This window comes from Macrobrachium rosenbergii, chromosome 56, assembly GCF_040412425.1.
Source record: "Macrobrachium rosenbergii isolate ZJJX-2024 chromosome 56, ASM4041242v1, whole genome shotgun sequence".
NCBI lineage: Eukaryota > Metazoa > Arthropoda > Malacostraca > Decapoda > Palaemonidae > Macrobrachium > Macrobrachium rosenbergii.
The window spans coordinates 22677734-22703526 of record NC_089796.1 but is presented as its reverse complement, the minus strand read 5'-3'; the positions used below and the strand labels follow the sequence as shown (position 1 = coordinate 22703526).

General features: G+C 36.7%; 2 protein-coding genes across 3 annotated transcripts in view; both read left to right on the top strand.

Annotated features, from left to right (window-relative positions):
- The first annotated feature begins 6664 nt into the window (after positions 1-6664).
- On the top strand, positions 6665-10951 carry LOC136836747 (protein capicua homolog). Its single transcript, XM_067101293.1, has 5 exons — positions 6665-7371; positions 7580-7789; positions 8468-8589; positions 9661-9893; positions 10728-10951. The coding sequence occupies exons 1-4, from the start codon at positions 7286-7288 to the stop codon at positions 9837-9839; spliced, it is 597 nt and encodes a 198-aa protein (XP_066957394.1). The 5' UTR covers positions 6665-7285; the 3' UTR covers positions 9840-9893; positions 10728-10951.
- Positions 10934-25793, top strand: part of LOC136836742 (protein capicua homolog) — a 96013-nt gene continuing 81153 nt past the window's right edge. For both annotated transcript variants that reach the window (XM_067101281.1, XM_067101280.1), the window contains exons 1-3: positions 10934-11927; positions 13251-13437; positions 14158-14399. In XM_067101281.1, the coding sequence (XP_066957382.1) occupies positions 14286-14399 (114 nt within the window). In that variant the 5' untranslated portion in view covers positions 10934-11927; positions 13251-13437; positions 14158-14285. The remainder of the gene's footprint in view (positions 11928-13250; positions 13438-14157; positions 14400-25793) is intronic.

The window sequence follows — 25793 nt, the reverse complement described above, 5'->3', positions numbered from 1 at the left end:
ATTTGGCATTTCTTCTTGGGTCTTGATCTGTAGCTTGAATTATGTAATACAGTACATTAAAATTTAGTAAAGGATGCTTTAACTGAATGTGCTGTTAATAATTTCAATATGAATATGGTCTTTGTTGAATAATAATAACAATGTCAGCAAGATTTTATGGTTAGATTGCTGTTGTTGAATAATAACATAACATGTAATGATAACATGTAATGATATCAGTAAGATTTTTGTGGTTAGATTGCTAAAGGTAATCTCTCTCTCTCTCTCTCTCTCTCTCTCTCTCTCTCTCTCTCTCTCTCTCTCTCTCTCTCTCTCTCTCTCTCTCTCTCTCTCTCTCTCTCTCTCTCTCTCTCTCTCTCTCTCTCTCTCTCTCTCTCTCTCTCTCTCTCTCTCTCTCTCTCTCTCTCTCATATTTGCCATATGTTTTTATGCTTTGAAATAAAGTAGGTACATTTAAAAAGAGAGGAGAATTTGAGTTTAGGAAAAAACTATCGTAATTGGCCAAACTTTAACTTACAAACCATTTAGGTATGTTATGTACTATGCTTTTGCTCAACATTTTATTATTAATGCTAAAGTATAAAACATGCAAGGTAGAAGTACTTAAATTAAATTTTTTTTTATAAAAAATGTATATTTCATGGTAAAGTATCATTGTATAGGCAGTTGATAAAATTAGTTAATAAACATGTGAATTTTACATTAATTTCACATCTTATATTTACTATTTACCTCAATTTGAAAATAACTAGGTGAAGTAGAGTTTTGTCTCATGATTATATCATAGGTTAGTAGGTCATAGGATAGCTTACCACAAGGTTTTGTAAGATTCCAGATTTTCTACCTTACCTCCACTACCGTAGATCTTATTAGATACACTATACAGTACTTTATTTACATCAAGTCCACTCTTGTGTAAATGTTACCTTGGGTTTCTTTTGATTACTTGTGAGCCAAAAGTGAGTGAATGTAGGCTATTTCTTTTAAAGCTCAGCCTTAAGGGGTGACAAAGAAAGAAATGTAAAAAAAAAAAATCAGAGGGGGTGATGTCCCTGTTTGCTTCGACAGTTTATTAGCTTATACACTTAAGGAAAACGGGTAACTGGATGTCATTCGATACCTTAGATTTTTTATTGTTGGTGGATTCTTTTGCAATGAATCTTTTATCAGAAGCTAGCACTTTATTCAGATTCTGCTTGAATTTTGAATGGTTCAGTTGATTTGTACGAGGCTGAATTCCTCAGTAAAATTAAGACTTGTTTTGAATAACTGATGTTGCAAAGAATCCAGGAATCATTGTATAAATGTAGCTATACTTGGAAACTCTTGAGAATTTAACAGTACTTTGGTTATCTTCAACTCTAGACATCATTTATTCAGTACTTAAAAAACTTACCACCTATTGCTGCCAAAAAAAAAAAATAAGCTTAGCTTGTAAGGCTTCCTATACTGTATAGTAAATACAGAAGTGATGTTACTGTAGTACTGAGTACTTCATATCTAGTTCTACCACTGTTGGAATATTCTTTTCTGTCCTTGATGCTATAACAAGGCGGCGAGTAAGAGGCAGATTCAAGGTAGTCTGATTTATTAACACAAAACCCCTGACAGGTCAAGAACTCCTGCGAGTGTAAAAGTAGCATTTGACATTAGGGAAAAAACAGAGGGATGTCTATGTACTGTACAGTCAGATGTGTTTTCTCACACCAGAAGAATGGTTAACAATTCTATATACAATTTAGGAAGAGATTTCAAATACATATGGTTGGAAAGCTTGCAATGCCTTACGTACATTAGTAATTACAGTTCTAACAAGGACATAAAGTATCTTCTGAAAAATGCATAATAGATCATTTGAATCAGGAACGCTGGATCTGTGCTTCCTGAGAGTACTTGCGCGTCATGTAGATTTTGTTTTGAAACGAGGATGTCCTGAGGGTCACAGCGACAGATCTGGACCTCACAATGCAAACAGTGACAAGTTTGATTTAAAGGCTCTTTGGAAACTATCCTGTTAGACCATTTTCAATAACCTCTGTTTCAGCAAAAATAATACTTTACTGTGTTAAATGATTGTGCCTCTGTTTATTTCAATTGTGCAATATTTTTATTTGTTGACCAGGTACATTGTTGAGATGCTGCTGTCACCACTTGGTATGAGAGTTCATTCATTCTCATTGTTGTAGAACTGAGAAACAAGCATTGTTCTTGACAATTAATATTTATCTTTTAAAGAGAGGGTAACATGACTTCAGTTAAAGAGAGGGTAACATGACTTCAGAGCACCTTGTGCCCCAGCCTTCTTTGTTCTTGCAAATTTCCCAACTGCAGTTCATTTTGTGATGTGTGTTCTGTTTTTTGGAAGTTTACATAGCAAGTTATTGGTTTTTTGACAAATAATTTATGAAGGTGTGCATTTTTTAATAATAACAGTCTGTACATTAGATTTTGAACCCCAGAAAGTTTAGTGGATGATTGTACCGAAATTTTTAAATTATCAGTGATTGAATGGTGGCATTTGCTATCTTTACAGTGCATGAATATACTTGTACCAATATAAGAAAACACCAAATCACCAGTAAAAGAAACTAGTACCAGATACTGTGTATATACATTCAATATTTAGTGTACTGTATATGTATGTAAGGTCTAGTATTACCCTCCCTGTCAAACCCTTTTGAGTGGTGGTTGCTTTTACTTTGATAGTGTTTAGTTAAGGGGATTCTAATTTGACAAAGGCATGTTTATATTAATACTGTAGAAGGATTGTAATTTGATATAGTGACTATATAGGTTATCTTTTAGGTACAGCGCCTTATATTTTCAAGTTTCATTTACTTTAAATACTTAGTTTTAGCTTTTAATATTAAGTTTGGCTCCACTCACAATTTTCAGAGTACTGTACACATATTGTTTTGACAATTTGTAGTACAGTACCTTGTGTTTACCGTCTGTTGTTGCAGAACACTCGCCTACTCTTTCTGTGTTCCCTTAAGTTTACAACTGTTTTGAAGGTGTTGATGCTGTATGGGCGTCTTCTTGTTTAGAGTCAGGCTGTTCTGTATTTCTAAGTATTTTTTAATTGTAATGTATTTTGGAGAGAAAATATCTGCTTTGTGATAGGCATTTTCAGGGCAAGGCAATTACACTTTTTGCTGCAATTGTCATCATCGTTTTGCTTGAGGCATTAGAGCTTTTTTTATTTATTGAAAATCAGTGTAACCTAGTTTCACTATAGAGTTGTTTGTAAGTTGTTTTGACTATGGTTAGATATGGCCATTTATGATGTTGGGATTGGAATTTATTTAAAATAAATGCCTCTTAAGAAAGTCCCTTTATAATGCAACTAGAAGTTGAGACAATAATTTGACAGTGAATGTATGGTTTTAGTTGTAATTGTCTTGTATATTACAATGATTGTGTAGTGGTTGTTGTAATTGTCTGTATATTGCTGTATTATTAAACAGTAATTTATTATTATTATGCCAAAGTGATTAGAACTGTAATGAATATTTTGTTCCAATGAAAAATGTGGGAGCTGGCTGTGATTGCTCCACTGTATGGTAATAGTAATTTTGTTCTATTAGTGTTTTGTTAGGGTAGTCAGATTTCCAATACATCTTTCCTCGTTTGTTATGGTTTGTCTAATAAAACTGGCAAATGTCATCTTTCTCATTTACTGTATCAATGGTAACTGTATTATTTCTGTAATGTACAGATAGACCATTGATTTTCTGGCTTCCTGGGTTCCTAGGCCATGCTGTATTTTCAATTTTTCAGGACCAGCAATGATCCCCCTCTTGCCAACACACACTAAACAAATATTAAATTTATAAATTAAATAGTTAAGTGAAATGCAGGTATAAACTATACAAGTTTAGTTAGTGAAATGCAGGTATAAACTATACAAGTTTAGTAATACTTTACAGGTTCCTGTTTCAATATCAGTTTAAAAAATTTCATCAGATGCCTAGCACTGGGACCATCAATTAAAGACTAATAGCTCTTGAAATGAGAACTAAGCTGAGGGTAAAAAGAGTGGTAAAAAATTATATAACCCAAAATCTTCATTCTCATTTTCACATAAATATTGGCCCTCTCATAGCTGATGGGTACCTTAGTACATCACCGGATGCTTAACATTGTGATACTTGTTTGTACTGTATATTCAACCCTGAACTTGAGATATATAATAGACTTGGGTACATTCTGCGACCAAAGCGGTAACGGCTTCTTAGCTTAACACACAAGCGATTTCCTTGAAGAAGTGATCTAAAGGCAAATTAACACTTAAAGTTAACTCAGCAGCTGACTAGGCTAGACCATTTCTGATAATGACCACCTCTCAACCAACAGTATGGCTTTATCTCAATCAAACAATACTTGGTAATAAAGATCATAGAATTGTGCAGTGAAATTAATATGTCTTGGCTTCCCTAAGGCTTTTAACAAAGTTGATTATTTCATAAAAAGCCGTAAGATCAAAGAAAAGCGATGGTTGGACCTGTTGGAGCAAGGTTACACATTTAAAAAAAAGCAGATAGACTTGTAATAGCCATTTTACAGTTTCTTTGCAAAGTGAATGCTTCAAGTATCAGCTATGGAGTCCTGTCGGAACAAGCCCAGGTCTTATCGTGTCCCAAAGGAGCAGTCTTCGGTCCTGTTTTTGTTATTAGGATTAGGCTAATGTTTTTTATACACCCCATTCTTGCATCTTAGTCATATCAGATACATGAAGAATTGTATACATATTTAAGATGAGCTAGGTAGTGTAATACTGTATACCCTTGGGAACAGAGACAAGCCACCTTTAGTGGGGACAACCTGGAACATGTACTTTGTTATAAACAATCACAAAGTTTTGATTGGTATCTTGGTCCAGACAGAAACATCTTCGCAGTGAGGCCCCCAAATCAATGACCAGGTGGTCATTATCTCTTTTGACCCAAAAAGTCCAACTCATATTGACAGAACTGTTGTAAGCAATCAGCATGGATACTGAGAATGTTAAAAAAAAAAAGAGATAACACCATACACAGACGCACACTGGTTTGCCTGCTAATATGGCTTCTACATATGCTTATGGCCAAGTAGAATGATTTGAGGGTTGCTGCTTCACAATAAAAGTTTGAAAATTTTGATCAACTTTCGTATGTTGCTGGACCAAAAGCTATGAAACCAGCAGCATCCAGTGTAGGGGCAAATACCATAAAATTCTATAACCCAACAGTCCTACAAAAGAGCCAAGATACAATGCCACTGGCCATTTCAGGAACTTGGACTCAAGGTGCAGTTGTAACTCAGTTTGGTACCTTATATTCAATTACAAATTCAGGCCTAATATCAATGTATTCAGTAACTGTAGTGATTAATATTTAGGTCTACACAGGGAAGGACCCTAGTGAGGTCATCTCCCACCACCTTTGCCCTTAATTTCCATCATAATTGTAGAGCTAGTGTCAGATGTTCTCTGCCTAAAAGTAGACTGTGTTCACACGGGTGGAAATTCAGCATGCACAGGCAGGAAAAGGCTCATGCTTCCTTGCTATCTATTCTTGTGATTTTTAAACATTTGTTTTAAGTGAAACAGCTGGGCCTATTGATTAATGTATACAAATGAATCATTATTTTGCATAGGCCTCCAAATCTAATTTTTGGTGATATATTAATTTGCATAAGCCTGCAAATCAGTAATTTTTGGGTAAGCGTTAGAGGTCTGGTGCTATGTAATTTTTTTGTCAGTTACAATATTTTTAAGGAAACCTATAATGGTTATATTTCTAAAACAAGTACAGTATTTATAAATGGTTCATCTTTCGGTAATTGTTTTCAGTTAAACTTTCTGTCTTAAATTTTTCTTTTGTAATCATCCTGCATTGCAGTTCTTTCTACAAACTTATCATAAGACTAATAATGCACCTTATCAGCCCCCAAAAAAAAAAAAAAAAAAAAAAAAAAAAATGCACCTGTTGCTGACACTGAATCTGTGTTGTCTCTCAGATTTCAATAGCAACAACCCTATTGCTGTTTTCCAGTGTGTAAAATGTAAAATAACCATTTGTTTAAAGCAATTGCATGTGGATAAAGTGATCAATGCACATATTGCTGTTAATTTTTGAAATACATGAAGAGGTGGCACTCATGGCATGATCTCTTCCCCAATAAGTATGGCATTGGTTATTTTTTTGTATTTGCCTTAGGCTTACAAATGATTTTTGAGATCTTGATAAAAGAATACCTTGAACACCTGTTCTGTCTCAGTAATGTCGCACTGATGAACAATATACCGTTTACACAATTAAAGCTTGAAAGAAGATGCATCCAAAATCTCTCTCTCTCTCTCTCTCTCTCTCTCTCTCTCTCTCTCTCTCTCTCTCTCTCTCTCTCTTTTGTCTAAGTTTTAAGGTAGAGGTTGGATTGTTCAGCTCTTTGAGGGAGTACATCTTGGAAAGTTCTTACAAGCAGTGTATGTACTGGGTATTAGAATTTTTCTCCTTATTAACCAATGTTTGCTGTTGAATAAATAGCAATATGTAGAGTTGTAGTTAGTAATTGAAAAAATTTTTGCACTGCTTTTTCTGTAGTTTGACAAGGTTACCAAAAAGGAAATTGCATTGGTGTGAAGCAGTTCTCTTTCAGCAAGCAGTACCAGCATTTGGATCTTTGAAGTTTATGGAAATGTGTCATGAAATTACATATTGATTCACTCCTTACAAAGTTTATACTCTTGTATTTGTTTGTGATACTTTATTATTATAATGTTTTATGATGGAAATAACCCAAGAAATAGGTAGTTAAATTCTGTAAATTGTAGCTTCTGAACAATTTCAGTTTTGATATTTGAAGCTCTACATTTCTTTGCTCTAACTCCTGGAAATTTTTATGCATGTGTGAGTTCTTAGATTTGTTTTCCTTCTCTTTAATGCCTGTCAGTTCTAGATTTAGCTATGTAGTGGTTCCATTTTGTAAAGAATTATTGAATTTTGTCATATTGTTTACAGGTTATATTTTTGCCATTGGAATAAAGAAGGATTTTAGAAAAAAATTGCGTATTAGTTGGTGGGCATCAACTTATTTAAATGAAAAGTTGCAGTGCACTATCTAATTGAGAAGGGAGCAGAGGAAATAGTGTTAAGAACTGGGGCTAGTTTCTGCTGATCTGACAGAGTCATGTACTGATTTATTACATTTTGTTGCAGGTCATTTCAGTGGAACTCATCGGTCCTTATCTCTAACTCCCGGGGCTTTGGGGAGCAAGTACACAACTGATCCTAAACGTTCCTCCATGCACAGTCGTGGATCCACGTCCAGCTTAATTGAACAGGGTAGCATTGGCACAACCACACCCAGATCAACTCCAGTAACCCCTAGGTAAGTGACATATTTCTACTTGAAGATGTATTTAATACAGTTTGAGTTGTATTAGCTGTTTGTGAGAAAATTGTTTCTTATTGTGTTAAGGCTTTTTGTATTTTCTAATTCATAAAAATCTAATATCTATAGTGCTTCTTACTGCGAAAAAGAAGGGGTACTTAGATATATTCATGGTGGATTTTAATGCCTACTGATATCACAATAGATCAGGAACAGCTACTCCACTCAAGTACAAGAAAGGCGAGGTTGTGACTACACCCAACGGCATACGCAAAAAGTTTAATGGTAAGCAGTGGAGAAGATTGTGTGGCAAAGATGGCTGCAGTAAAGAAAGCCAGCGTCAAGGTTACTGTTCACGTCACCTTTCGATGTATGGCAGGAAACTGCGGCCATCCTCCATCCCCTTCAGTGCTGGGTAAGTTGGGAGTCATAAAAAGTTGTACATTACATTTTGGTTCCGTTTAATTTTTGTTATGCAAGTGCAAATAAGTCTGTCAGCCTCATGTCATTATCTTGTCTTAGAAAATAAAGAAAAAGGAAGGAACATTCCTAATAAGGAAGTGGCAGGTGTAAATTGAGCTTTGTTTTGACTGGGCTTGGCTAGAAATACTGAAAATAAGTCTGTATTGCTCAGTACAGTAGAGAAAACTCACTACAGTATAGTTTCATTATGGTAAAACTCTGACTTCTTAAATTTCTTGCAACTTAAATTGTTGAAGTTTTACTTCTGAAATTTCTTGCAACAGTTAGTAAAATTTTTAGGATTGTTTGAGCCTGTGTAGGAATATAGTTCAGTTAATATTAAATAATTGAAGTATAACCCTAACAGCGTGTTCATGGCTTTTGTAGGGATGCGTTATGCTCATTTATCAGTAGAATGATAAAAATATTAGCCATGAAAGGTTTTTTAATTGGTTAGGGTAAATTGTTTCATGCAAATAAAATAAAATATGTTGTGTGTGACTAAGAAATCTTGCTATACATAGTCATCAGATATAAAATTGAGTTCATTTGACAAGGAAAGTATAGTTGGGTTGTCAGGTGAGTTGAAGGAAGGTGATAATGTAGTAATGCTCAGTTTTCTGAAACACAGGAAGGACACTCCTAGTGTGGAAGGCAATTGGGAGGAAATGTCTTGCGACTCAGATACCTCTCCAAACTTCACAGTTGCCGCTCCACGATCACAGGATGAAACTGAAGCTGCCAATATGTTAAGTAAGTCAATATTATGCAGGTATCTTATTCACTGTTTAAACCTGTGTTTCTTAATCTTTTTTGCCTCATGCCCCCCTCTAAGCATAGGTCCAAGATACTATGCCCCATAATACTACTTGGAGATTAGTCATTTTAATGCCAGATACAGTACTGTACATAATTGCTTCATTGGGATTACATGCAGTGGATTTTTATGATAATAAATTTGCTGCCATATAATAGGTTTTTAATTATCTTTGTGCTTACATATAATTTCAGTTAAATGTGTATGAAATGGATATTGTAATTGCAGATAAATAAGAAACTGTTCTGATTCCTTAAATTATAGAATTTAGCAATTGTAGAGAATGGTTCAGGTTAGTCTCCTAGATATACAGTGAAACAACTGCACAGGAGTGGCTTGTAAACCTGCCATGCTTTTAAGAATTTTATTGTTGATATACATCACACACAAACTTAGATTTGTAAAAATTTTGTAGTACATCCACACTTAGTCTTGCTTGACCAACATCAAAAGTGAAGAAGGTTTTATGGATAAGTTTTTTTAGGCTAGACCGGAATGAACTTGTAAGTAAATAGAATGTAATATTTTGGAAATAAGAAACAGAAAAAATGCAGAGTAATTAATACAGGTATAGTGATTAATTTGTGTACTATCAGTTGAAGAAATTCACAAACTAACTGCATGTGACTAGTGCCATGTCTGGTGCAATCCTTTAGTCAGTATATGAGTGGGAGGGATGAGCAGATGGCTACAACTCATATTCTTTTTAATTAATTTTTTTTTTTTTTTGGTGGGGATTACAAGAGACATCAAGAATTCAACTCCAGGCTTAAGTTGTTGGGCTGACAGCCCCACCCTTCAAGAAACACTTCTTTATACAGTACTTCAGTTTGACAACCATACAAGAGGCCCTTTTCCATTCTTTTAGTCTTTTGCTATAATAAATGATAACTATGTCATTATCGTGTCATCTGTTTCTACTGTCTTTTTGTCGTGTCTTCATTAGTGTCGGCTGTTTTCTCTTATTTCATTTTGTGAGAAATTTGAATTTGTTTTTATTTTCCTAGTGACATTGAGTAATTCTTCGCGCTCTACGACCCCAGCCGGTGGCTCTCTCCAAGGTCAATATCTCCCGAGCCATTCAGAGTCCTGTGACAGTAGGCCCCAAAGGGTAATGTGTTCATGCCGATTTCCCAGCCTGGGGCGGCCATCACCTCCCCACTGGCCGACCCTGGACCTCTCATGACCATGTGAATAGACATCCAGCTCCAGTTTTGCCTCACAGACAACCAATCATCAGGTATGTCAATACACATTTCATAAGTTAGAGTTTTTAGAAATTCATGTTCATGTTTTTATATTAAAAATTTGAGGATTTAAAATCCATCTGCAATTTCAGGAAAAGAAAATCCAGTTAATTTGACTTTCTAAGTTTATTATATAAGAGTTCTTTTTTATTTTGTGCAATTATGTTCTGTCCAAGTGAAGTCCTTGTCAGTGTCACATTTTGCCTTTATGAATTATATTTTAAAACACCAGTAGCCAGTCACCTGGTTACTGATGTTTTGGAGTATTCGAACTGTTGATTTTAATTATTAGGTATATTTCTTGATCATATTGCTAGGAAAGTGTATTATTTATGTTTTAAAGACTAACATGACATTCAAAACAATAACTTTCGAATAGCTTTTGTTTTGCAATTGTAGCAATTGACCTATCTTGGTAACCATACATCTGATTGCATTGTAGCATGTATTGTTGCTTTGAGTTAGAGAAAAAATTGATTGTTTTTTCTTGGAAATTGTTCTAACTATATGGAATCTGATTGTTAATTTTCCATCAGGTTACTCTGAATTTATTATGAAAGGAAGCTAGTTTATTAGTGTGTTGTATATTTCATTGTCTCTAGGTTTATTTTCTTACTGAGAGTTTGCAAGTATCAGCTTCAGTTAGTACTTTTGCAAAAGAAAGTAATTTTTATTGCTGTGTAACATGTAGCAAAATATATAGCCTTCATGTATGTATGTTCAGTACTGGAAGTTCTTTTTAGTAAAATTAGGTTTTACTTATATCCTATGTATATATTAATAACATCATCACGTTGACGGATTTTTATTGCCATAATTTTTTCCAGACCTGAACTAGTTCGTCCAGTAACAAAGCTGCCATCGACAGTTGGTCAGGCGACAGGTGGCACGAGTGTGATCCGCGCCTCCCGAGTCATGCCATGCCAGTGGCTCAGGCCTCTGGTTTATCTTCAACACTAAGCATTCAAGGCCCGCAAGTGACCTTATCACTAACGGGGCCCCTGCCGTTCAGTTTCACCCAGCGCCTGAGTCTGTCATACAAGATGGGAGAGGACTCCTGACTCTCCAGCAGCGTGCAGACGACAACTGTAGATAACCAAGTTATCAGTGGGGTTATTCGTGAAGACCCTTCCAGAGTTGAGGCTGCCTCTGAGGTTCATCCCGAAACTAGTGAGCCTCAGTCTGCACTGTTAGAACAGGCTTTAACTACTTCCTCAGTATCAAATAGGACCAAAATTGATCCAGACTCTCAACCTCAAGACTTATCCAATAGATTTCGACCAGTAGAACAGGCGGGTTTAGCAACGGGTGTACCTCAGATGGTAAACCTGAGGGACATATAAGTGTGGGAAACATTGGGGAACAAGAGGGTTTATTATTGCGTACAACGACATGACTGTGAGAGAAGCAAGGATGTCTGTGACTGAACATGTTTCTTCAGTGGAAATGGTGAAAGAAGAACCTTCAGAGAGAATGCATGTGTCAGGTGACATGAAGCCAATGATAACCACATTGCCAACCAGTGTTATTAGTGGTGCAACGCCAGGACATGGTGCACTTATCATAACCACTCAGCCTAGAGTGCAAGTGACAGCCACTGGTTCTGAACATGTGATGGTTCATTCTCAGTCCACAAAGGAAGAAGGTGAAAGGGAAGGTGTTGAGCTTCAGCAAGGAAATATTTACCACTGGAGTCAGTTGGTTCCATTGATCACAACACCAAATAAAACCATGACAAGTCAGCAGCCAAAAAACGAGGAAGAGGTCCCACCAGCGACTAATGGTACACTGTTAACCAACGGTGGGGACATACAGCAGAAACTACTAGTGATGGAATTGTGAATAACAATGGTATTGAAGGTGGCCAGAGAGAATCCTGTAGTCAAGATGTGGATTTCGATCTGACAGCAGATGACGATGATGTCTTCCTTACTGATGTTGATACCACTGCCAGTACCAATAATAAGAGACGAACTCAGTCCTTAGGCTCCTTTTCAGGGAAAGATGAACCTAAGAGTCCTAGGAAGGTATGTAATTTTTTTTTATTGTTATTTGCAGGTGTGTACATTTTTGTTGTTCAAGGAATTTTGTACTTAACTTCAAGCATTTTTAGTTCAAACTCATGTCATGCATATTAGCCCTTTGAGGATCTTGGCCTGGTCTAAATCTGTGCTCGCCAGAACACTCACCTTTCAGTGAGTGAGTAAAAATGATAACAATAATTTTCTAATAATGCTGTGTGTAACATTATACTTCATGCTATGCTAGTGAATTTGGTGTCATTTGGAAGCTCAAGAGTTGAGCTTCATCATAGTACTGTATTTAAGAGTACCAAAAACTGTTAAAAAATTGTGACCACAAGTAAAAATTAGCTGTAATGAAAAAATGTGCATTTTTTAAAAAGTCATGACAAGTCAGAGAAAAGAGATATATAATTTTTGTTAACACACTGTAAAACTATGATAAATTTTCTTCAAGTGGCATGAAATTTGTTACCATTTGAGCCACGTATGCTATAACAAAATACATTAAAAATGTAAAATATTTGAGTGGCATAAGTTGTCGAGCAGAATAACAGTTTGTCAGTTTTTAAAAAACTTGCCAAGAGTCAAAATATATACTAGTCTCCATGACAGCAACAAGCATATATTTGCCACATTCAAATTTCATTAAGATGTTATTTTTTACAATTCTTGGCCATTTTATTAAAAATTATCATTTGCATCATCAGGATCTCAGAAGTTGAAAAATGGATGATGACTTTAATTGTCTTCAGAATCTTAAAGGGTTAATAATAGAACAGCAAGCCTCATTGAGAGTCTGACCTCATGAAGGAGTCAGCATGAGCTTCAGCTAGTTTTTATCTGTTGGCTGATATTTCCAGTGACATTTTCAAAATTGCTTTACTCTCTAGTCTAGTCATTTGATAATTTTCCAAGTGTTGTGGATGAATTTCCAGGAAGCATTGTATGGTTGAAAGTCTATAAAAGCGGTAGCAGTTAAGCTATTTATATTAGGTGATTTTGTCGTTGATTCATTAATTTTATTTGATAGTTGCCTTTAACCTGAATTGCTTAACAAGATGAATGTTAGGTATTTTTAGATTTTTGTCAAAGATAAAGCTGTCTTTGTCAGAGGTAAGTGTTGTTTGAGTAAGTTTTAATGATTTGGGAAAGGTCTTTAGTAAACATCAGAAAATAGCTGAAACAAGGTAATTGTCGCAGAATTGTTGAGGAGGATTAGACATTGTCTGACATTATCTACCCATGAACAAGAGCAGGTTCTGTAATACCGAATATTCATATGAAGAAGCTTCATTTTTCTGATTCAGCCATTTTATGTATCCTCAGGAAAGGGGGAAAAGGAGCATATCAGACGACCAATGAATGCATTTATGATATTTAGTGTTTACACCGACCTCTTGTCCATCAACGATATCCCAACCAAGATAATCGAACCGTTTCCAAAATCCTCGGAGAATGGTGGTATGCTTTAGGCCCTGAAGAAAAACAAAAATATCACAGTTTAGCTTCAGAGGTAAGTGTTATGTACAATATGGTGAGTGGAATAGAGTGAAAGTTATTTGTTACCAGTAAGAAGCAAGTAATTTCTTGGTGGTATGGATAAACAGTTGAATACTGCTGTACTATTTTCTGACCTCTGTTGCTTGTATAAAATTTAAACTTTTGAAAGTGGGTTACAGGACCAACCTTTATGGCAGTTTAATTCAATTTAAAGTTATTGTATTCTCATTTGTGACTAATTGTAGATGTAAGACAGATTTTAAGTGTCTGGATTTATTTTAGTAAGAAAAGTTTGGTTGTAGGTACTATTTAAGTTTCTCTCATCTTAAACATTTGATATTTTTCTTTTACGAAAACTATTGTAGCATAATTGTTTTCTCTGGACCTTGTATGCAAGTTTTTATTTGAGACTGATAGATGAAGGTGTTGACTCCTGTAGTCTTCAGATAATTTTGTTTACCTTTTAACTTACTCTGTACTCTGTACATTTTGGTTGTCTTTAATATAACATTTTATTTTATGTAGATGGTGTGTGACCTTTATATAACTTTTTCTGTATTTTTTGTGGATAGTTTCTAATTTTTACTCTTCATGTAACCTACTATATATTCTTTGTGATTGTTGTGCTTGCCATTCCTGTAACATACTGTATATTATCCTGTATGCAGTTTTCCAACTTTTTTATTTATTATTGTTTTTTTATTACATTTGTTTTTTTTTTTTTTTTTTTTAGATAAAAGAGCATCACTACAGAGCACACCCTGATTGGAAATGGTGTAGCAAAGATCGAGAAAATCTTCCACCAGTTCCAATAAAGGGGAAGGTCCTCCATATATCTCTGGTGGCTCAAACACAGATGGTATGCCTCTAACTCCAGGTGGTCCCAATTGTAGTAGTCAGCCACAGACTCCTGGGGCAATTGGAAGCACTCCGAATACTCCAGGTGGAATGCAGTCAAACACCAAAATGATCCAGGTACTGGGAGCTAGTTTTATTGGTTCACACTGTTTGTTAGTTTTACTGTTGTATGAAAATTGTAAGTTCTCCATCTTTTCATTGCTTGAGTGGATTAATTAAACTATGAAGTATGGTCTTTCCCTTCTGTCGTGTTGTGTGCAGCCTTTGTTTAGGTGAAAATCTTCTGAAAAAGCTGTTGAGTGTTGAAAAAGCTCCTCCAAGGCTAAAATGGAGAAGATGAAAATCATAGATTTGTTGGAAAGTGACTTGACCTTTGCCAAAATGAGCCATAAATTGGGAAAGAGCGAATCAAGCCTAAATAAGTAAAGTACAGAGATTAAGTAGTTTGTGGTAAATGTGAGGTCTTACTCATACAGCTGCAAAAATCATCATCTCAGGTTTGTGGTAAAGGACTTGCAAAGATAGGAGAAGCATTAGTGCATGGCTACAGGGTTTGTCACAAAAAACCCTGTTGATGGCACAATTGTGCATGGAAAAACATTTATCCTTTAGGAATATTATAGGAGAGTGATTTTATGTAGCCTGTAAATGGCAGCTGTGTCAGTACAGGATGCATTCATACTTACTTTCTCTAGTCATTACACTAGTCTTTTGAACAGTATAAAACTATTTACCATAGGAAATAGTATAAATCATATCGGTATTGCAAGTACACTAAAAGTTTTATTGTAAAACCTTGATCAAGCATAATTTACTATATTGCAACTTGCTGGTCTAGAACAAGTTGTTTTTACTGAACTAACCTTATTTCTTTGTATCAGTGAATGTGTACTCAGATTTTTTCCAAGCTTGCATTTACTAGTGAGAATCATATTCATGTTCGTGAGGAATAATTCTTTTATTCATAGGCTTTACAGTATAAAGAAGGTTGAATTTCGAAGCTGAGCATTAGGGCAGACTTTTAGACTACTTTCCCTTCTGTCCCCTAAGAAGGAATTCTCATATGTAGCACTTACTGTGCATTTCACTTGCCTTAAGTCATCTTTTTTAAATCACTTCTTAAAGAATAGTCAGATCAGTATGAGATTTTGGCAGAGCCTTATTCACACCTTGCCGTAATTTTCGTTAGCATAGTGCATTACTAAAAGTAAACAGTTAAGGCAGTTTGTTCTTGAAAATGAGGAGAAATTCCAACAACGATGATACCAGTCTGAGCAAGTGACCTTGATGTCATGAAAACTTCAGTATTAAGCCCCATCCACTAATATCTCTCTCTCTCTCTCTCTCTCTCTCTCTCTCTCTCTCTCTCTCTCTCTCTCTCTCTCTCTCTCTCCTTGAATTTCCACTGAGTTTCCAGACCCTTGAACATAGACTGAAGGTTAGGGAGGACAGTGGTACCCTTGGGGACCTCGCACTTCAGGTGCTGTCAAAGCTAATTTTAATCTGGCCATACTTCTTTTATCAGATGCTTTCCTCTTCTTATTTTATGTCAGTGACTGAAGTGGTTGCTGCGCCACTGTAACTTTTAGTCACTGATTGATTGATTGAGTCATTCATGCTTTCTTTTTTTTTTAACTCAGTTTAAGCTGTAAATTTTGTAAATTCACTGTCATTTTTTTTTTTTTTTTTTTTTTTTTTTAAACTTTCCAATTAGCCAATGTCCTTTTGTTGCAGTCATTTTGATTCATTTAAAAAAATTTTTTCTTTCTCTCTTTCCTGTTGTGTTTTGACCCACACCAATACCTCACGGTGGTATAATTTTCAGTTCGGTCTGGTTTTTTTACGTTACCATGGTTATAATAATAATAATAATAATAATAATAATAATAATAATAATAATAGTAACGTTGAATATACAGCCAGTGGTCCAGTCGTAATGCATTCAGAATTGAGGTATGCTTACGTTATTTATTTATTTTTGGTTTTTGTTTTTTCATTTGAGAGTAATAGATAACATGAAAGTAAAGGTTAATTATTGTGCTGCTGAAAACAAAACATGTTGGAAAAAGAAACATGGAGGAAAGAGGAGTGTGTGTTTATTTTATTTATACTTCATTGTACTCTATGAAAAGAAATGGAGACTATTTTTTTATAATTAATTCAAACAAAATACTCAGTACATGATATAATTATTTTAATGTACATCACTATCCAAAAACAAGTCATTCTCGTCATTGCTTTGGAGTCGGTGATGACAGGATCCACTCTTTCATGGATATTGTCCATGTTCCAATACTGTACTTGTTCTCAAAGGCTTGGGTCGTCAAACCACACCCGCCCAAACCTCTTCAGTGACACAAAGCCTGACTTCCTCCAGTCTCTCCTGGAGGTCAACCCTGCTGAATCGGTGTAAGGAGGAGCGCACATGGTATTTCATGAGCCCCCATACCTGCTCGAAGGTATTAAGCTCTGGATGTGCGGGTGGCAGATGAACAGCTTCGTGACCCCATTCACGGATGACTGCAGATCTGGCTTGTTTTCCTTGCAGAGTAGCAGCAGGTCAGCCCGTGTGGCATATGGTGGGAATGGAACATTGAGGTGTTTCAGCCACACAATTAGATCCACTTTCTAGGTGGAGGTGGTGGGGCAGTGAGTTTCCTCCGTCACCTGGCTGTGATATGATGCATTATCCAATACTGATGGCTCAGCCAGCAATGGTAGAAGCTGTGAGGTCAACCAGCAGAGGAAAAGCTCACCATTCATTTCTCCGTGGTAGTCACCGCTAGGGTTCTTGGCAGGGAAATACAGGAATGTGTTAGGGATGAAACCATCAGCTGTGCCCGCTGCAACTACCACAAAGCACTCCCCTTCTTCTGGTGGCACGTGATGGCTGTATGTGACGCTGGAGGTAAGCTGACAGCTGTCTACTCATCCTTGCTGTGATTCATCCTGGTTGTGAACCAAGTTTCGCTCTCACGTAAACCACCTGCCTCTCCCTCCTCTCGGTGTTGGTGGAGTGACCTGAGAGCGGTTATCCAGCGGCACACAATGTCTGAGGACTCCTTGCTCAATTATTTTACGCTGGGAGGTTTTGTAGCGGAATCCCATAATGTGGAGGAGTCACCACACAGACGTCTCCAACGTTGTCTCAGGAATGATGCTTGCCACCTTCAGGTCCTCTGTTCTGGAGCCAATAGTGAAGATTTTCTTCTCAGCAAACTTGTTGTGGAGGTTACGGTGAATGGCACTGATGGTGAAATTGTCAAAGACGAGTGGGGTGGTGGTTGTTGTTTAGGTGTCATAGGCTGAAGCCTGGTCCTCTGCTGCACCACCATCTGTACTGCCTTCAACGTCATCGCCATGGCTTCAGCAACATGATCATAAGGCCTGTTGGGTGAAAGGACAATATGAAAATTGAAAAGCATGATAATATAAAAATGAAGAGTTTTCCTTTTGTCTGGATAGATGGATTTGGTCGTTGTTATATACAGTAATAATTATCATTGGTAGATGAGCACGTTACTAAGAGTTACAAGTGAACGCTATCAGCCCGTAAGCCTCAGGCTTACTTGAATGAAATATGCAACAAAGGAAGGCAAGATTAAAATAGTACAGTTGGCTTCAGGAATTCCGTTACACAATATCACAGACTACCTATGGTGATCTGTATCGAATTCTTGAGACAACTGTACCCTAATAAGACAGATGGACAGTTGACATGGATGAAAATTCAGTCGTCCAAGAGGATGCACACATTAAATAAAGTATTAAATGCATTAAAATAAAAATCATAAATTTATGAAGTTAGATATAATAAAAGAGGATGTGCATTGTCATTAACCCTTAAACGCCGACTAGACGATCGCACGTCGACTAAAATTGTCTGTCGGGCCAAGTGGACGTACTGCACGTCGACTACAAAAAATTTCAACCTTCAGTCAACTTTGAAATGGTCGAAAACGCAATTGTAAGCTAAAACTCTTACATTCTAGTAATATTCAATCATTTACCTTCATTTTGCAACAAATTGGAAGTCTCTAGCACAATATTTCGATTTATGTGAATTTTTGAAAAAACTTTTTTCCTTCCGCGACAGTAACTTGGCCGAAAATGTCAGAAATTCTTTCGTCATTTTGTAGTAATTTTTGCACCGTTTTATATTAGTTGTTGCATAAAGTTTTATATATGAAAATGTGCGCAATTTCATGTAAAATACAACAAAAACAACGCGACGGTTGTAGCTTTTATCAGTTTTGAAATATTTTTTATAAATCACGATAACTGCCAAAATTTCAACCTTCGGTCAACTTTGACTCGACCGAAATGGTCGAAAAATGCAATTGTAAGCTAAAACTCTTACATTCTAGTAGTATTCAATTATTTATCTTCATTTTGCAACAAATTGGAAGTCTCTAGCAAAATATTTCGATTTATGGTGAATTTTAAAAAACTTTTTCCTTACGTCTGTGCGCGGTAACTGGGCGAAAATCTCAGAAATTCTTTCATCACTTTGTCGTAATGTTTGCACCATTTTATATTAGTCGTTACATAAAGTTTTATATATGAAAATGTGCGCAATTTCATGTAGAATACAACCAAAAATCACTCATGGTTGTAGCTGTTATCAGTTTTGAAATATTTTCATATAAATCACAATAAATAGAAAAATTTGACCTTCGGTCAACTTTAACTCAACCGGAATGGTTGAAAACTGCAATTGTAAGCTAAAACACTTACAGCCTAGTAATATTCAATCAGTTACCTTCATTTTGCAACATACGGGAAGTCTCTAGCACAATATTTCAATTTATGTGAATTTTTGAAAAAACTTTTATGTCCAGCTGTTATTTAATTCATGCATCATTTTGTGATAATATTTTCTCTGTGTTGCTTTGATCGTTTTACAATTTGTTATATACCAAAATCATTGCAATTTAGTGTACAATACAAAGAAAAATAAACTCATTAGCTTTAACCGTTTTGCTCACAGCGATTTGTATACAATTATATATGAAATTTTTTTTTTTGCGCTGTCATATACTGTATTTCAATATATTTATATATGATTATGATATTTTTTCATTTCTGATGGTTGCATACTAAACTTCAGGCAATGAAAAAAAAAGGAGACAAAATGAACTCTTAATCTTAAAACTAACTGTGCTGTGATTTTTTTAAAAACTTTTTTTCCGCTTTGGCGCTAACTCCCAAACGCACGGCATACAGTAGACACTTTTGTAAATAGAGGCTCAGCGTTTAAGGGTTAACAACTACTATATAATACAACTTATACTTTTATAAACAATACAAATTAAGATATAAAAAGGTGCAGAAAATATTCATCTATTTAGAATACTATTACAGACGGGTTTAAACTTAGCCATACACTAATCCAGAACATGAATAACTGCTGAAATCAAGATGTATGTCACCGCACTTCCTGAATTAAGTGTGTGGGAATTCATAAAATTAGCATAACCAAACACTTACCTATTCAAACTGATCCATAGACAATTGGTGGATTTCTCCTTGTTGTATAGGGTGAAAAGTCTCAATGCAACTGCATTCCTACAGCACCATGGACAATTATTTAGCATACCCACCGTAATTGCTCAGGTTAAATACACCTGTGGGCCGGGTATAGCCTATGACTGCTGCCATCGTCCCAAGTCACCAAATGAAGACAATGGAAAACACCGAAAAACCACGAAACTACTATGCTGCAAAAATTCGTGTTCATATCACCAGTTGTCTTACTATACCTTCAGGTTATCTATCTGTTACTCTCCAAAGAAAATATACAGTACAACATACACATCAATTTTTGAAGTATAAATCAAGGCTCAAGTGGCCATATTTTCACACACACACACACACAGAAACATAATTGTTGCATCACAGGGAATTTCGTCCAAATTGTTGTCATCAAAGTTGGAAATTCTCCTCATTTTCAAGAACAAATTGCCTTAACTGTGTACTTTTAGTAAAGCACTACGGTGACAAAAATTATGCAAAGGCGTGAATAAGGCTCTGCCAAAATCTCTTGTTGCAAAAAAACGATAACTTAAGGCGAGTGAAATGCACAGTAGTTTACAATGAATAATGCACATATATATATATATATATATATATATAGATACTATAAAGAATATCTTTGTAAATAAGTGAAAGTGTACTGTATATAAAAAAATGAAATACATTCCTAAATGAATAGAATCAGTGCATCTGCAAGATGAATGCACAACAGCCAAATTAGAACCAAATAACTATGTTTGAGTCCTGGTTGACTCATGAGTTTAGCTTAATATTGCTCATTTCAATGGTCTTTGGAAACATGATTTATTAATTGCAAGTTAATTTTGTACGAAAATATAATAAATATAGAAATAAAAAGTTACAATGATATGATAGTTGATAAAATCAGATATAAGATTTTTGAGTGATATCATGTCTGTGTTTGCTACTGCCACATACTTAACTTGAATAAAGTACACAGATTATTTTACTATTTTCTTAATAGAATAATATTGTGAATCATAAATATTTAGTGAATGTGAAGTAGGAGTAATACAGAATGTATAATGTGTTTTGAAGGTTACAATTGATTAATCTGGTGTTAAGCAGAAAATTAAATGTTTTAGATAAGTAATTTTTGAGATAATTCCTTTGATATTTAGGTTCTAAAAATGACTGTATATGAGAGGGGTGTTGCAAGTTGCTAAACACAGTAATGAATGCCACAGTAGTCACATGCATAATAAAAGCTGTAAAAAAATGTGCATTACATATGAGTGTGAATTTGTGTTTGTCTCCTGATTTTGTTGTAAACAAGTAGATACCTATTCTGTACTCACACTTCTAAATCTTAATATTAAAAGTTTAATGAACATTGTGGCAATATTATTTATTTTGTATGGCAATGGTAATTTATGGAATCCCTACACCATTCAAAGTGGGTAAGCAAATTGAGTTTAGGCAGTCATCTGCTATTTGTTGAAGCCTTGGATAAATATGTTATGCCCTGTATTTAGTGATTAACACAATCATATTTTATTAAGTAATACTGTATCAACGTTTAACAAAATTAAAAAAAAAAAAGAATATACAATTCAAGAGAGAAAGAAGGATTAAACAGACAGACATGTTATTACTTGTAGAAGTTACAACTTATACCTGATCAGCAAATGAGCTGAGAATATTTACATGTAAATTCGATTATTAACACTACAGCGTCTTTGGAAGCATATTAAAGTGTTACCATTATCAAAACTTAGAGTAACTAACAATGCATCAAGAAAGGGAGTAAAGAACAACATTTATAGATGATTGCTACACCAGTCCTTTTATCGGCAAATTAACTGAAAAAAATTTTGACGTACTGTAAATTCAGTGAATTATCTGGTACTACAGTGTTAACGACAGCATATTGATATATTAATGAAAGCATATTAATAAGAGCTACCTTTACCAGACAGTACTATAAAATAACAACATAAAGAGAGAGAGAGAGAGAGAGAGAGAGAGAGAGAGAGAGAGAGACCCCACCTATTTCTTATTAAATTTGTGCAGATATGTCAACACAATCATAATTATCTAATGGAACAATGCCCCATTGGGTAGAATGCCAAGAAGTGTCCCTTAATGGGAAGTTTGACATTAATTTACTCTGTTAATTAGACTCTAATCATTGCTCATCAGCATTATGCAAAGAAGATAAAAGGCAAAGTACAAGGTAATACCATTTTTATGAGTTATAGGGAAAACAAGATTTCATATAAGTAACTTACCAAGTAATTACATAGCTATAGTTTCTACTTTAAAGGCAGCTTAGATTCAAAATTTTGCGGGGAGTGCTTCAATATAGTTTGTGTAGGTGATCAGCCCGTCCCACTAACGGAATGTTGGAACGATCTAGCAAACAATTCTCATTCATTTCCTGCCGTCTGTGGTGGCAACACCTGGTCTGGCAGTAGCTTTTTTCATTATCATACGGTTATTTTACTGGATTCCAATGGAGGATTCATTAACTCAACCATCGGAACATGTATATTGTAGCCTTCAAGCTGAAATCTTTCAGGCTGTGTTTTTTCCTATTTTGTTTTACGTTAATTCAGTCATCATCAAGCTGCCGGTTAATGATGCCATTTGCGTTGATGGTTTGTTTACCGGTTAAGCTTCTGGCAGCGTCAATAATAGTTTTGCGTTAAAAGTAATTCTCGGATGTTACAACATTCCATTATAAAAAGTAAATTGTACACTATACATTTTCATTAAGCCATAACTTTGGCAATTTATGAATTGTTTTCCGGCTATAAACTACTAGCGAGCCAAGGATAACTTTTTAAAAGTAATCCTCGAGTGTTACGACACCCCATTATAAAGTAATTGGTGTAGACACTATTATAAAATAATTAGTGTATGTTAGGCTTTTCATTAGGCTGTAACCTTTGCAATTTATGAATTGTTTCACGACCTTAATATATTAGCAAGCTGTAGATAATAGTTTTGCCTTAAAAGTGATTCTCGGATGTTATAGCATCCCATTATAAAGTAATTGGTGTATGTTACGCCTTTTCATTAGGCATTAGCTTTTGCAATTCATGAACTGTTTACCGACCACTGGTTACTGGCAAGACGCCAATAATGTTTTTTGCTTTATAGTATTTTTCAGATGTTACGACATTGCGTTACTATCTTTCATTAGGCCATAAGTTGGGCAGTTTATGATTTGTTTATCGGCCATATGCTTCGTGGAAGCCACTAATAATTGCCTTGAAAGTAGTTCTTGGGTATTTTGCCATTTCATTAAGCCTGTAACTTTTGCAATTATGATTTATTACCGGACCTATGCTTCCTGGAAGCCTGCGTGAAAAAAAATTTTGACATAACCGTCACACCTTCCTTTGCAGAACTCAAAGTGTTAGGCAGAAAGTAGTAAGGAGAGAATTGGGGTTTTTTGTTGGCAGCTACGATTTGACGTTCTCAACAGCCGAGAACCAGCTCACACTACGAACCTTGCTGGCACTGATCTCGGGTGTCAGCTTCGCCCCCAGGACCCTCTCTCATGCACTCGGCGCCAGCGCTAGCGCTAGCGCCTTGGCGCCAATTCTCTCCTATTAGCAGTCTTACCACATGCTCCCACACTTGGCTCCCTTGCTTCCCTTTCAGTACCTTTGCCAGTCTTGTGTCTTGGTTAACAGATTTTAACCTTGTTATAGTCGTTATAGTGAAGTGTAGTGCAGTGGAGGAGGTGACTACTCGTCCCCCGATGCTCATAGACAGGTCCCTGTCAAACCCCTGCAAACCTGGGAGGAGGCAAACTGGAAGTCCAAGGGAGGTCTGGGCATTTCACACGGGTTGTTGCCTCCTCAATCGAGCCTATTGCGGTCCTAGGTATTGGCAGACAGCCACTGGAAAGCGTCTTGTTGGATGTGTAGTGGAGGAAGTAACTATCTGGCCCTATTGGATTTCATAAACCCAGTCCCTGTCAAACTCCCCTGCAAACCTGGGAGGAGGCATACTGTCGGTCCATGTGAGTCCAAAAGGGTTTTGTCCCCGGATAGTTACCCCTCAGTCGAGCCTGTTGTCCGCAGGTCTCGACGGACAGCCATTGAAAAGGCGTCCATGAAGATATGCTTACCTTGGCCGTAGTGGTGCCAATGACATTTTTTCGGTTTACGGATACCAGTGTGAACAAGATTAGGCTCCCAGTGTGGACAAGATTAGGATTCCAGTGTGGACAAGATTAGAATTCCAGTGTGGACAAGAGGCTTCATTGACACTTTCAGGATCCCAATGTGGTTAGTTATGGTTCAAAGTGTAGACTAGTGGCGCCAGTGGCGTTTTTTCGGATTTATCTCAGCCATTGTAAAGATATATTTCCCAGTTTTGGTGAGTCAGTGGTTGTCATCATTGCTCTCCGAATCTGGACAGATTCAGAGAGTGCCCAAGTTCGGAGCACCCAAGTTCCAAGCTACCTAGTTCCGAACTCCTAATTTCTGAGTTCCGAGCTTCCAACTTCCGAGTGCACAAATTCTAAGGTCCCAACTTCTGAGGGCTCAAATTCCGGGCTCCCAGCTTCTGAGCACCCAAATTCTTAGTTCCCAAGTTTCAAGCTCCCAGGTTCCTAGTTCCGAGCGCCCAAGTTCCGAGTTCCAAGCTCCTGAGTTCCAAGCGCCCGAGTTCCAAGCTCCCAGGCTCTTGAGTGTCCGCTGAGCGCCCAGTGTCCGAGCTCAAGTTTGCTTTTCCACTTTTGTCCTGTCTACATGTCCTCCTATCCACACTCAGGACTACAGATGCTACCTCTTCACTTCTCTACGTTGGTTTTGTCCACTTCTTTGCTTCGTTGGAGACCATTCAGCACCAACTTAGTAATTTGTTGGGCCTGTTACACCATCCACCGAAAGTCTAGCGTCTGGTGTCCAGTGTCAGAGTACCCAGCGCCAGAGGCTGAGTGCCTTGGATTGTTTCCGTGCCCTGTCATGTACAGACTTGGAAGAGTTTTTTCTGCTCTTGTTTTGTATTCTTTAGAAGATCTCTGGTGCTCTCCTCTACTGTGAGATTCACACAGTTGCAACGGGTTATCACTCCCAAGTGACGCCGTTCCAACACTAGTTTCGGAAAGCGCAACATTTTTTCTTGAACTCTGCTCCTGATGATGGGCTGCATGACCACAGTTCTTCATTTCTCTCTTTCAGAGAGTAGATGAAGGTCAAGAGGGAGACGATCCAAATACAGTAGTTCTTTCACCTATTCTCCAGGGCGATTGGGTAGGAGCTTGGATATGCAGGGAGCTCTCTTCCAGATTCCCATCCGAACCCCAGAGAGTTTTTTTATTTCTGCCTTTTGGGACAGGGCTCCCCAATCGGGAGTCTTTGCTTTGACCTCCCAGTTACTAGCTCTTCCTGCATTCGACTTCCCCTTCTGTCTTGGAATTGCATCAGTCTTTACTTGTTGACTAACTTCATTATCTTCGAAGAAAAAGGGGCTTGGAGGCTCTTGACAGTAACCTTCACCGGGACAGGGAAACAGTTGGACACCTCCGTGTTGTTTCTTAGCCCAGGTTTCATTAGTCGGATTTCCAGTGGTGGATGTTTTAACATGACTTGTGCAAGGGAATTCCTTCTTCTGCTGAGCTTAGTTCTAGTTTTCTTCTCAGCACTGGAGATCTAGGTCAAAGAAGCCCATTTGAAGAACTGGGAAGATGTCCAGGACTCGGTCCCCAAGAATAACAGAACCTCACTTATACATGGGAGAGTTAAAGTGTTTCCCTTATGGCCCTAGTACTGCTTGACCCTAGCTCTATGGTAGTGTGTTTGGATTAGACCTCAGTCTTAACACATCTACTTGAGCAGGGAAGCTGGATCCAGCATTTCCTCTCGACCAATCAGCAGAGTTCTTCCTCTGTTGACAGATCAATCAAGTCTTCTAGTCATTTGATTTATTCAGGGACTAAGCATCGAAGGACATACTGGGCCGTCAGAAGCATGTCCTTCCCATCATGGCCTTTCG

What these genes read in the sequence shown, in the direction of transcription:
- LOC136836747 (XM_067101293.1), top strand. Translation starts at nt 7,286, where the DNA reads ATGCACAGTCGTGGATCCACGTCCAGCTTAATTGAACAGGGTAGCATT. An exon ending in TCAACTCCAGTAACCCCTAG is followed by an intron (nt 7,372 to 7,579) that starts GTAAGTGACATA and finishes ATATCACAATAG; the next exon opens with ATCAGGAACAGCTACTCCAC. An exon ending in TCCATCCCCTTCAGTGCTGG is followed by an intron (nt 7,790 to 8,467) that starts GTAAGTTGGGAG and finishes TCTGAAACACAG; the next exon opens with GAAGGACACTCCTAGTGTGG.